This window comes from Scyliorhinus torazame, chromosome 22 (assembly GCF_047496885.1).
Source record: "Scyliorhinus torazame isolate Kashiwa2021f chromosome 22, sScyTor2.1, whole genome shotgun sequence".
Classification (NCBI taxonomy): Eukaryota; Metazoa; Chordata; class Chondrichthyes; order Carcharhiniformes; family Scyliorhinidae; genus Scyliorhinus; species Scyliorhinus torazame.
The window spans coordinates 108140304-108153274 of record NC_092728.1 but is presented as its reverse complement, the minus strand read 5'-3'; the positions used below and the strand labels follow the sequence as shown (position 1 = coordinate 108153274).

The window sequence follows — 12971 nt, the reverse complement described above, 5'->3', positions numbered from 1 at the left end:
CAGCAGCACGGTTCAATTCCCGTACCAGCCTCCCCGAACAGGCGCCGGAATGTGGCGACTAGGGGCTTTTCACAGTAACTTCATTTGAAGCCTACTTGTGACAATAAGCGATTTTCATTTCATGTGATCTCACTGGTGCCTTGTACAAGCGAAGCATAACTTCAATTCCCCTCGCAATAAAGGATAACATTCTATTATCTTTCCTAATTACTTGCTGTACCTGTCTGCAGCCTTCTGTCATTCATGCACTCGGACACCCAGGTCCCTCTGCTTCTCAGAGCTCTGCAATCTCTCACCATTTACAGAATATGATTTTTTTAAATCTTCCTGCCAAAATGGGCAATTTCACATTTTCCCACGTTACACCAAATGTTTGCCCACTCATTTAACCTATCTTTCTGAAGCCTCCTCGTGTCCTCTTCACAACTTACTTTCCTACCTATCTGTGAAAGTCCGTGAAAAGCGCTGAATGAATGCGAATCCTTTCTTTAACCGCTGCACACAGAGCTTATTTCCCACTCCCTCTGCATCGTCCGAATGGTGCTGGCACTTTCTGGGGTACCTGGTACTTTAAGAAACCTCAGCAGAGTCTTGGGGTAGAGGCTTCCCCATTTTACCTATCCGGAGACAGACAGTGCCCTCCTCAGGGGTGCAGGGTTTACGGCAGTGTGCGTCCAGGTATGGTGGCAGCTGGCTATTCGACCCAGTGGGGCATGACAGAAGAGTCTAAAATCCCCGATACTTAGAATTTTACAACACAGAAATCAGCAATTCAGTCCAACCTGTCCATGGTAGTATTTCTACCCTACTCCCATCCACTCCCACTCCATTCACTGGTGACTACCTTCCTTACAACAGTAACTGTCCTTCAAAAAGTATTTCATTGGCTATAGTGGGCTTTGGACATCCGGTGGCTGTGACAGGTGTCATACTAATGCAAGTCTTCCTTTTTTATCTTTCAATTATGGTTCCTAGTTTTGGTTTCCCCACAAGTGAAAACATAATTACCTCTACTCTCTCTCACCTCTTCCAAGCCTCCATCAGGTCAACCATCATCCCTTTCCCTTTTCTAGGGGAATCAATTCCACCTTGTTCACTCTTTCCTGAAGGTACAACCTCTCAAATTCTGGTATTATCCTTGTAATTCTTTTGTGCACCTTTTCCGGTGCCTCTATATCCTTTTGCAATTTGGGGACCAGAGTTATACAATAATCCAAGCGCAGTCCAGCCAAAATTTCAATCCCATCCCCTCCAGTGCCAAACACAAACGAGTGTTGCTGAATGTTGCAAGTAGACCCTACCTGGTCATGACCTTTGCATGCGTCCGGCTGTCCATTTTGCTGGCCAACAACAACGCGTGACCCCATAGCCCATGCTTCATGGCCGACTCCAGGGCATCCTACAGAGGCAGATAATAATAATCTTTATTATTGTCACAAGTAGGCTTACATTAACACTGCGATGAAGTTACTGTGAAAAGCCCCTAGTCGCCACATTCCGGTGCATGTTCGGATACACAGAGGGAGAATTCAGAATGTCCAATTCACCTAACAGACAACTCGGGACTTGTGGGAGGAAACCGGAGCACCCGGAAGAAACCCACGCACAAACAGGGAGAATGTGCAGGCTCCGCACAGGCAGTGACCCAAGCCGGGAACCCGCGTCCCTGGCGCTGTGAAGCGACAGTGTGACAACACCAGTCAAGAGGGAAGCACACACCGTGCTGTCAGTGGGTGATTCTCTCTAGGACACACACACACCATGCTGTCAGTAGGTGATTCGCTGGGACACTCACACACCGTGCTGTCAGTGGGTGATTCTCTCTAGGACACTCACACACCGTGCTGTCAGTGGGTGATTCTCTAGGACACACACACACGCCGTGCTGTCAGTGGGTGATTCTCTCGAGGACACTCACACACCGTGCTGTCAGTGGGTGATTCGCTGGGACACTCACACACCGTGCTGTCAGTGGGTGATTCGCTGGGACACTCACACACCGTGCTGTCAGTGGGTGATTCTCTCTAGGACACACTCACACCGTGCTGTCAGTGGGTGATTCTCTCTAGGACACACACACACCGTGCTGTCAGTGGGTGATTCTCTCTAGGACACACACACACACCGTGCTGTCAGTGGGTGATTCGCTGGGACACTCACACACCGTGCTGTCAGTGGGTGATTCTCTCTAGGACACACTCACACCGTGCTGTCAGTGGGTGATTCTCTCTAGGACACACACACACCGTGCTGTCAGTGGGTGATTCTCTCTAGGACACACACACACCGTGCTGTCAGTGGGTGATTCGCTGGGACACTCACACACCGTGCTGTCAGTGGGTGATTCTCTCTAGGACACACACACACACCGTGCTGTCAGTGGGTGATTCGCTGGTGGACACACACACCGTGCTGTCAGTGGGTGATTCTCTCTAGGACACACTCACACACCGTGCTGTCAGTGAGTGATTCTCTAGGACACACTCACACACCGTGCTGTCAGTGGGTGATTCTCTAGGACATACTCACACACCGTGCTGTCAGTGGGTGATTCTCTAGGACACACACACACACCGTGCTGTCAGTGGGTGATTCTCTAGGACACACACACACACCGTGCTGTCAGTGGGTGATTCTCTCTAGGACACACACACACACACACACTGTGCTGTCAGTGGGTGATTCGCTGGGACACTCACACACCGTGCTGTCAGTGGGTGATTCTCTCTAGGACACACTCACACACCGTGCTGTCAGTGGGTGATTCGCTGGGACACACACACACACCGTGCTGTCAGTGGGTGATTCGCTGGGACACTCACACACCGTGCTGTCAGTGGGTGATTCGCTGGGACACTCACACACCGTGCTGTCAGTGGGTGATTCTCTCTAGGACACACACACACACCGTGCTGTCAGTGGGTGATTCGCTGGTGGACACACACACCGTGCTGTCAGTGGGTGATTCTCTCTAGGACACACACACACACCGTGCTGTCAGTGAGTGATTCTCTAGGACACACTCACACACCGTGCTGTCAGTGGGTGATTCTCTAGGACACACTCACACACCGTGCTGTCAGTGGGTGATTCTCTAGGACACACACACACACCGTGCTGTCAGTGGGTGATTCTCTAGGACACACACACACACACACCGTGCTGTCAGTGGGTGATTCTCTCGAGGACACTCACACACCGTGCTGTCAGTGGGTGATTCTCTCTAGGACACACACACACCGTGCTGTCAGTGGGTGATTCTCTCTAGGACACACACACACACACTGTGCTGTCAGTGGGTGATTCTCTAGGACACACACACACCGTGCTGTCAGTGGGTGATTCTCTCTAGGACACACACACACACACTGTGCTGTCAGTGGGTGATTCTCGAGGACACACACACACCGTGCTGTCAGTGGGTGATTCTCTCTAGGACACACACACACACCGTGCTGTCAGTGGGTGATTCTCTAGGACACACACACACACCGTGCTGTCAGTGGGTGATTCTCTCTCGGACACACACACACCGTGCTGTCAGTGGGTGATTCGCTGGGACACTCACACACCGTGCTGTCAGTGGGTGATTCGCTGGGACACTCACACACCGTGCTGTCAGTGGGTGATTCGCTGGGACACTCACACACCGTGCTGTCAGTGGGTGATTCTCTCTAGGACACTCACACACCGTGCTGTCAGTGGGTGATTCGCTGGGACACTCACACACCGTGCTGTCAGTGGGTGATTCTCTCTAGGACACTCACACACCGTGCTGTCAGTGGGTGATTCTCTAGGACACACACACACGCCGTGCTGTCAGTGGGTGATTCTCTCGAGGACACTCACACACCGTGCTGTCAGTGGGTGATTCTCTAGGACACACACACACACCGTGCTGTCAGTGGGTGATTCTCTAGGACACACACACACGCCGTGCTGTCAGTGGGTGATTCTCTCGAGGACACTCACACGCCGTGCTGTCAGTGGGTGATTCTCTCGAGGACACTCACACACCGTGCTGTCAGTGGGTGATTCTCTCTAGGACACTCACACACCGTGCTGTCAGTGGGTGATTCTCTAGGACACTCACACACCGTGCTGTCAGTGGGTGATTCGCTGGGACACTCACACACCGTGCTGTCAGTGGGTGATTCGCTGGGACACTCACACACCGTGCTGTCAGTGGGTGATTCGCTGGGACACACACACACCGTGCTGTCAGTGGGTGATTCTCTCTCGGACACACACACACTGTGCTGTCAGTGGGTGATTCTCTCCAGGACACACACACCGTGCTGTCAGTGGGTGATTCGCTGGGACACTCACACACCGTGCTGTCAGTGAGTGATTCTCTAGGACACACACACACACCGTGCTGTCAGTGGGTGATTCTCTAGGACACACACACACACCGTGCTGTCAGTGGGTGATTCTCTCGAGGACACTCACACACCGTGCTGTCAGTGGGTGATTCTCTCTAGGACACACACACACACCGTGCTGTCAGTGGGTGATTCTCTAGGACACACTCACACACCGGGCTGTCAGTGGGTGATTCTCTAGGACACACACACACACCGTGCTGTCAGTGGGTGATTCTCTCGAGGACACTCACACACCGTGCTGTCAGTGGGTGATTCTCTCTAGGACACACACACACCGTGCTGTCAGTGGGTGATTCTCTCTAGGACACACACACACACACTGTGCTGTCAGTGGGTGATTCTCTAGGACACACACACACCGTGCTGTCAGTGGGTGATTCGCTGGGACACTCACACACCGTGCTGTCAGTGGGTGATTCTCTAGGACACACACACACCGTGCTGTCAGTGGGTGATTCTCTCTAGGACACTCACACACCGTGCTGTCAGTGGGTGATTCTCTAGGACACTCACACACCGTGCTGTCAGTGGGTGATTCGCTGGGGGACACACACACCGTGCTGTCAGTGGGTGATTCTCTCTAGGACACACACACACCGTGCTGTCAGTGGGTGATTCGCTGGGACACTCACACACCGTGCTGTCAGTGGGTGATTCTCTCTAGGACACACACACACACCGTGCTGTCAGTGGGTGATTCTCTCTAGGACACACACACACACCGTGCTGTCAGTGGGTGATTCTCTAGGACACTCGCACACCGTGCTGTCAGTGGGTGATTCTCTAGGACACACACACACCGTGCTGTCAGTGGGTGATTCGCTGGGACACTCACACACCGTGCTGTCAGTGGGTGATTCTCTATAGTACACACACACGCAGCGTGCTGTCAGTGGGTGATTCGCTGGGACACTCAGACACTGTTCTGTCAGTGGGTGATTCTCTCTTGGACACACACACACAGCGTGCTGTCAGTGGGTGATTCTCTCGGACACACACACGCCGTGCTGTCAGTGGGTGATTCTCTCTAGGACACACACACACCGTGCTGTCAGTGGGTGATTCTCTAGGACACACACACACACCGTGCTGTCAGTGGGTGATTCTCTCAAGACACCCACACACCGTGCTGTCAGTGGGTGATTCTCTCTAGGACACTCACACACCGTGCTGTCAGTGGGTGATTCGCTGGGACACTCACACACCGTGCTGTCAGTGGGTGATTCTCTCTAGGACACTCACACACCGTGCTGTCAGTGGGTGATTCTCTAGGACACACACACACCGTGCTGTCAGTGGGTGATTCTCTCTAGGACACACACACCGTGCTGTCAGTGGGTGATTCTCTCTAGGACACTCACACACCGTGCTGTCAGTGGGTGATTCTCTAGGACACACACACACCGTGCTGTCAGTGGGTATTCGCTGGGACACTCACACACCGTGCAGTCAGTGGGTGATTCTATCTAGGATACACACACACACACCGTGCTGTCAGTAGGTGATTCTCTAGGACACTCGCACACCGTGCTGTCAGTGGGTGATTCTCTAGGACACACACACACACACACTGTGCTGTCAGTGGGTGATTCTCTAGGACACACACACACCGTGCTGTCAGTGGGTGATTCTCTAGGACACACACACACACTGTGCTGTCAGTGGGTGATTCTCTAGGACACACACACACCGTGCTGTCAGTGGGTGATTCTCTAGGACACTCGCACACCGTGCTGTCAGTGGGTGATTCTCAAGGACACTCGCACACCGTGCTGTCAGTGGGTGATTCTCTAGGACACACACACTGTGCTGTCAGTGGGTGATTCTCTAGGACACTCACACACCGTGCTGTCAGTGGGTGATTCTCAAGGACACTCGCACACCGTGCTGTCAGTGGGTGATTCTCTAGGACACACACACACTGTGCTGTCAGTGGGTGATTCTCTAGGACACTCACACACCGTGCTGTCAGTGGGTGATTCTCTAGGACACACACACACCGTGCTGTCAGTGGGTATTCGCTGGGACACTCACACACCGTGCTGTCAGTGGGTGATTCTCTCTAGGACACTCACACACCGCGCTGTCAGTGGGTGATTCTCTCTAGCACACACACACCGTGCTGTCAGTGGGTGATTCTCTAGGACACTCGCACACGGTGCTGTCAGTGGGTGATTCTCTCTAGGACACTCACACACCATGCTGTCAGTGGGTGATTCGCTGGGACCCTCACACACCGTTCTGTCAGTGGGTGATTCTCTCTAGGACACACACACACGCCGTGCTGTCAGTGGGTGATTCTCTCTAGGACACTCGCACACCGTGCTGTCAGTGGGTGATTCTCTAGGACATACACACACCGTGCTGTCAGTGGGTGATTCTCTCTAGGACACACACACACCGTGCTGTCAGTGGGTGATTCTCTCTAGGACACACACACGCCGTGCTGTCAGTGGGTGATTCTCTCTCGTACACTCGCACACCGTGCTGTCAGTGGGTGATTCTCTAGGACACACACACCATGCTGTCAGTGGGTGATTCTCTAGCACACACACACCGTGCTGTCAGTGGGTGATTCTCTCTCGTATACTCGCACACCGTGCTGTCAGTGGGTGATTCTCTAGCAAACTCATACACCGTGCTGTCAGTGAGTGATTCGCTGGGACACACACACACCGTGCTGTCAGTGGGTGATTCTCTAGGACACACACACACCGTGCTGTCAGTGGGTGATTCGCTGGGACACTCACACACCGTACTGTCAGTGGGTGTTTCGCTGGGACACTCGCTCACCGTGCTGTCAGTGGGTGATTCTCTCTAGCACACTCGCACATCGTGCTGTCAGTGGGTATTCGCTGGGACACACACACACCATGCTGTCAGTGGGTGATTCGCTGGGACCCTCACACACCGTTCTGTCAGTGGGTGATTCTCTCTAGCACACTCGCACATCGTGCTGTCAGTGGGTATTCGCTGGGACACTCACACACACCGTGCTGTCAGTGGGTGATTCTCTAGGACACACACACACACCGTGCTGTCAATGGGTATTCGCTGGGACACTCACACACCGTGCTGTCAGTGGGTGATTCTCTCGAGGACACCCACCGCGCTGTCAGTGGGTATTCGCTGGGACACTCACACACACCGTGCTGTCAGTGGGTGATTCGCTGGGACACTCACACACCGTGCTGTCAGTGGGTGATTCTCTAGGACACTCACACACCGTGCTGTCAGTGGGTGATTCTCTAGGACACACACACACACCGTGCTGTCAGTGGGTATTCGCTGGGACACTCACACACCGTGCTGTCAGTGGGTGATTCTCTAGGACACACACACTGTGCTGTCAGTGGGTGATTCTCTAGGACACACACACACCGTGCTGTCAGTGGGTGATTCGCTGGGACACTCACACACCGTGCTGTCAGTGGGTGATTCTCTAGGACACTCGCACACCGTGCTGTCAGTGGGTGATTCGCTGGGACACTCACACACCGTGCTGTCAGTGGGTGATTCGCTGGGACACTCACACACCGTGCTGTCAGTGGGTGATTCTCTCTAGGACACTCACACACCGTGCTGTCAGTGGGTGATTCTCTAGGACACTCACACACAGTGCTGTCAGTGGGTGATTTGCTGGGACACACACACACCGTGCTGTCAGTGGGTGCTTCTCTAGGGCACTCACACACCGTGCTGTCAGTGGGTGATTCGCTGGGACACTCACACACCGTGCTGTCAGTGGGTGATTCGCTGGGACACTCACACACCGTGCTGTCAGTGGGTGCTTCTCTAGGGCACTCACACACCGTGCTGTCAGTGGGTGATTCGCTGGGACACTCACACACCGTGCTGTCAGTGGGTGATTCTCTCTAGGACACACACACACCGTGCTGTCAGTGGGTGATTCTCTCTAGGACACTCGCACACGGTGCTGTCAGTGGGTGATTCTCTCTAGGACACACACACACCGTGCTGTCAGTGGGTGATTCTCTCTAGGACACACACACACCGTGCTGTCAGTGGGTGATTCTCTCTAGGACACACACACACGCCGTGCTGTCAGTGGGTGATTCTCTAGGACACTCGCACACCGTGCTGTCATTGGTTATTCGCTGGGGCACTCACACACCGTGCTGTCAGTGAGTGATTCTCTCTAGGACACTCGCACACGGTGCTGTCAGTGGGTGATTCTCTCTAGGACACTCGCACACCGTGCTGTCAGTGGGTGATTCGCTGGGACACTCACACACCGTGCTGTCAGTGGGTGATTCTCTCTCGGACACACACACACCGTGCTGTCAGTGGGTGATTCGCTGGGACCCTCACACACCGTTCTGTCAGTGGGTGATTCTCTCTAGGACACACACACACGCCGTGCTGTCAGTGGGTGATTCTCTAGGACAAACACACACGCCGTGCTGTCAGTGGGTGATTCTCTCTAGGACACACACACACGCCATGCTGTCAGTGGGTGATTCTCTAGGACACTCACACACCGTGCTGTCAGTGGGTGATTCTCTCTCGTACACTCGCACACCGTGCTGTCAGTGGGTGATTCTCTAGGACACACACACCATGCTGTCAGTGGGTGATTCTCTAGCACACTCATACACCGTGCTGTCAGTGGGTGATTCTCTAGGACACACACACACCGTGCTGTCAGTGGGTGATTCGCTGGGACACTCACACACCGTGCTGTCAGTGGGTGATTCTCTCTCGGACACACACACTGTTCTGTCAGTGGGTGATTCTCTAGCACACTCACACACCGTGCTGTCAGTGAGTGATTCGCTGGGACACTCACACACCGTGCTGTCAGTGGGTGATTCTCTAGGACACTCACACACCGTGCTGTCAGTGGGTGATTCTCTAGGACACACACACACTGTGCTGTCAGTGAGTGATCTGCTGGGACACTCACACACCGTGCTGTCAGTGGGTAATTCTCTAGGACACACACACACCGTGCTGTCAGTGGGTGATTCGCTGGGACACACACACACCGTGCTGTCAGTGGGTGATTCGCTGGGACACACTCACACACCGTGCTGTCAGTGGGTGATTCTCTAGGACACACACACACCGTGCTGTCAGTGGGTGATTCGCTGGGACACTCACACACCGTACTGTCAGTGGGTGATTCGCTGGGACACTCGCTCACCGTGCTGTCAGTGGGTGATTCTCTCTAGGACACTCGCACACCGTGCTGTCAGTGGGTGATTCGCTGGGGGACACACACACCGTGCTGTCAGTGGGTGATTCTCTAGGACACACACACACACCGTGCTGTCAGTGGGTATTCGCTGGGGGACACACACACCGTGCTGTCAGTGGGTGATTCTCTCTAGGACACCCACACACCATGCTGTCAGTGGGTGATTCGCTGGGACACTCACACACCGTGCTGTCAGTGGGTGATTCTCTCTAGGACACACACACACCGTGCTGTCAGTGGGTTATTCGCTGGGACACTCACACACCGTGCTGTCAGTGGGTGATTCTCTCTAGGACACTCACACACCGTGCTGTCAGTGGGTGATTCTCTCTAGGACACTCACACACCGTGCTGTCAGTGGGTGATTCGCTGGGACCCTCACACACCGTTCTGTCAGTGGGTGATTCTCTCTAGGACACACACACACACCGTGCTGTCAGTGGGTGATTCTCTAGGACACACACACACGCCGTGCTGTCAGTGGGTGATTCTCTCTAGGACACACACACACGCCGTGCTGTCAGTGGGTGATTCTCTAGGACACTTGCACACCGTGCTGTCAGTGGGTGATTCGCTGCGACACTCACACACCGTGCTGTCAGTGGGTGATTCGCTGGGACACACACACACCGTGCTGTCAGTGCGTGATTCTCTCCAGGACACACACACCGCGCTGTCAGTGGGTGATTCTCTCTAGGACACACACACACCGTGCTGCCAGTGGGTGATTCTCTCTAGGACACTCACACACCGTGCTGTCAGTGGGTGATTCTCTCCAGGACACTCACACACCGTGCTGTCAGTGGGTGATTCTCTCTAGGACACACTCACACACCGTGCTGTCAGTGGGTGATTCTCTCTCGGACACACACACACCGTGCTGTCAGTGGGTGATTCTCTCCAGGACACTCACACACCGTGCTGTCAGTGGGTGATTCTCTCTAGGACACACTCACACACCGTGCTGTCAGTGGGTGATTCTCTCTCGGACACACACACACACCGTGCTGTCAGTGGGTGATTCTCTCTAGGACACTCGCACACCGTGCTGTCAGTGGGTGATTCGCTGGGACACTCACACACCGTGCTGTCAGTGGGTGATTCTCTCTAGGACACACACACACACCGTGCTGTCAGTGGGTATTCGCTGGGACACTCACACACCGTGCTGTCAGTGGGTGATTCGCTGGGACACTCACACACCGTGCTGTCAGTGGGTGATTCTCTAGGACACTCGCACACCGTGCTGTCAGTGGGTGATTCTCTAGGACACTCGCACACCGTGCTGTCAGTGGGTGAGTCTCTAGGACACACACACACGCTGTACTGTCAGTGTGTGATTCTCTCTAGGACACACACACACACTGTGCTGTCAGTGGGTGATTCTCTAGGACACACACACACACACCGTGCTGTCAGTGGGTGATTCTCGCCAGGACACTCACACACCGTGCTGTCAGTGGGTGATTCTCTCTAGGACACTCACACACCGTGCTGTCAGTGCGTGATTCTCTCTAGGACACACACACACACACCGTGCTGTCAGTGGGTGATTCTCTCTAGGACACACACACACACCGTGCTGTCAGGGGGTGATTTTCTAGGACACACACACACCGTGCTGTCAGTGGATGATTCGCTGGGACACTCACACACCGTGCTGTCAGTGGGTGATTCGCTGGGACACACACACACCGTGCTGTCAGTGGGTGATTCTCTCTAGGACACACACACACCGTGCTGTCAGTGGGTGATTCTCTCTAGGACACACACACACCGTGCTGTCAGTGGGTGATTCGCTGGGACACACACACACCGTGCTGTCAGTGGGTGATTCTCTCTAGGACACACACACACCGTGCTGTCAGTGGGTGATTCGCTGGGACAGTCACACACCGTGCTGTCAGTGGGTGATTCGCTGGGACACTCACACACCGTGCTGTCAGTGGGTGATTCTCTAGGACACACACACACCGTGCTGTCAGTGGGTGATTCGCTGGGACACTCACACACCGTGCTGTCAGTGGGTGATTCTCTAGGACACTCACACACCGTGCTGTCAGTGGGTGATTCGCTGGGACACTTGCACACCGTGCTGTCAGAGGGTGATTCTCTAGCACACACACTGCTGTTAGCAAGTGAACATTTATCTGACTTTTACCTTCTTGCGGCCAAATAGCAGCAGCTCGCGGAAACGTTCAGTGTCCTTGCCAGGACTTTCCGTGGAATTACTGTCAAGGAAACTATCCGTGAAGAGGGAGGTACAAGTCTCGTCTTCCGCACGTGGAATCAAATCATTGTTGAAGTCAATTAGATTTGCTTCGTTGGGCGATTTTCCAGGAAGCCAGACGGACCGGTGCTCCCGCAGAAGGAGCTCAGCAATATCTGTACCAATCACTGTCTAGAAAGTACATGAATGACGTTAAAAACTTCATATCAGAGTTCTGTACATACTAAATTATCCTTGTCGTTATAGTCTGAGCTTGTAGCAGTGGCTACAAAACATTGCACAGCAGTGATTACCAGTCCTTATAGAGGAGGGGGAACTGAATATAAACTGCATGTACAGGGGTTAGAGAAAGACTTGTATTTCTGTGGCACCTTTCACAATTGCAGGACACGCCAAAGTACTTTACAGTCAATTGAGTACTTTTCGAAGTGCAGTCGCTGATAATGTAGGAAACACAAAAGCCAGTTTGTGAACAGCAAGATCCCACGAACAGTCATGTGATAAATGACCAGGTAATCTGATTTTTAGTGATAGTGGTTGAGGGATAAGTGCTGGTCAGGCATTCTTCAAAATAGTGCCGTGGGATCCAAGAGGGCAGACACCTCCTCAATTTAATGTCCAACAGTGCAGTAGCTGGAGAGTCGACCTGGATTGTGCTCACGTCTGCAGCAGGAATTGAATCCATGATCTCCTGACTGACTCCAATAAGAGTATTTACTCACCAGCTGCACGCTGAGCTGTTCAGTGCTGACAGCCCTGGCACATTACACCCCAGATTCACACACCGTTCATCTCAGGCAGGCTGCGGCAGAGGTGAACCAGACGCCTGGTCTCCAACAAGCTCTACTGGTCACTCCACGGAGCCAGATTCCCGCTTCTCACTCTCCTGAGGCCAAGGGAGAAGTGAGAGGAAACGGGTTAATATTCCTCTTTACAAACATCTTGAAAGCCATTGCACTGAGTCCCACGATATATCCATCAGTTCCTGCACATGTACGGGTCGGGGGCAGGGAGCAGGGACTGATTCACTCCCATTCGGAGGTGATTCACATGAGCATGTGCTCAAGACGCTGTTTAATCAGCCATTACAAAGTGAGCGGGACTGTGTGTTGGAGGAGAACTCTTACTCGGG

At 53.5% G+C, this 12971-nt stretch overlaps 1 protein-coding gene across 1 annotated transcript in view; it reads right to left on the bottom strand.

Moving 5' to 3' along the window:
* Positions 1-12971, bottom strand: part of LOC140398872 (protein transport protein Sec16A-like) — an 85395-nt gene that overhangs the window by 26088 nt on the left and 46336 nt on the right. The window contains exons 12-13 of the mRNA XM_072487815.1: positions 11771-12010; positions 1302-1399 (exon numbers count right to left, since the gene is read on the bottom strand). Of these exons, the coding sequence (XP_072343916.1) occupies positions 1302-1399; positions 11771-12010 (338 nt within the window). The remainder of the gene's footprint in view (positions 1-1301; positions 1400-11770; positions 12011-12971) is intronic.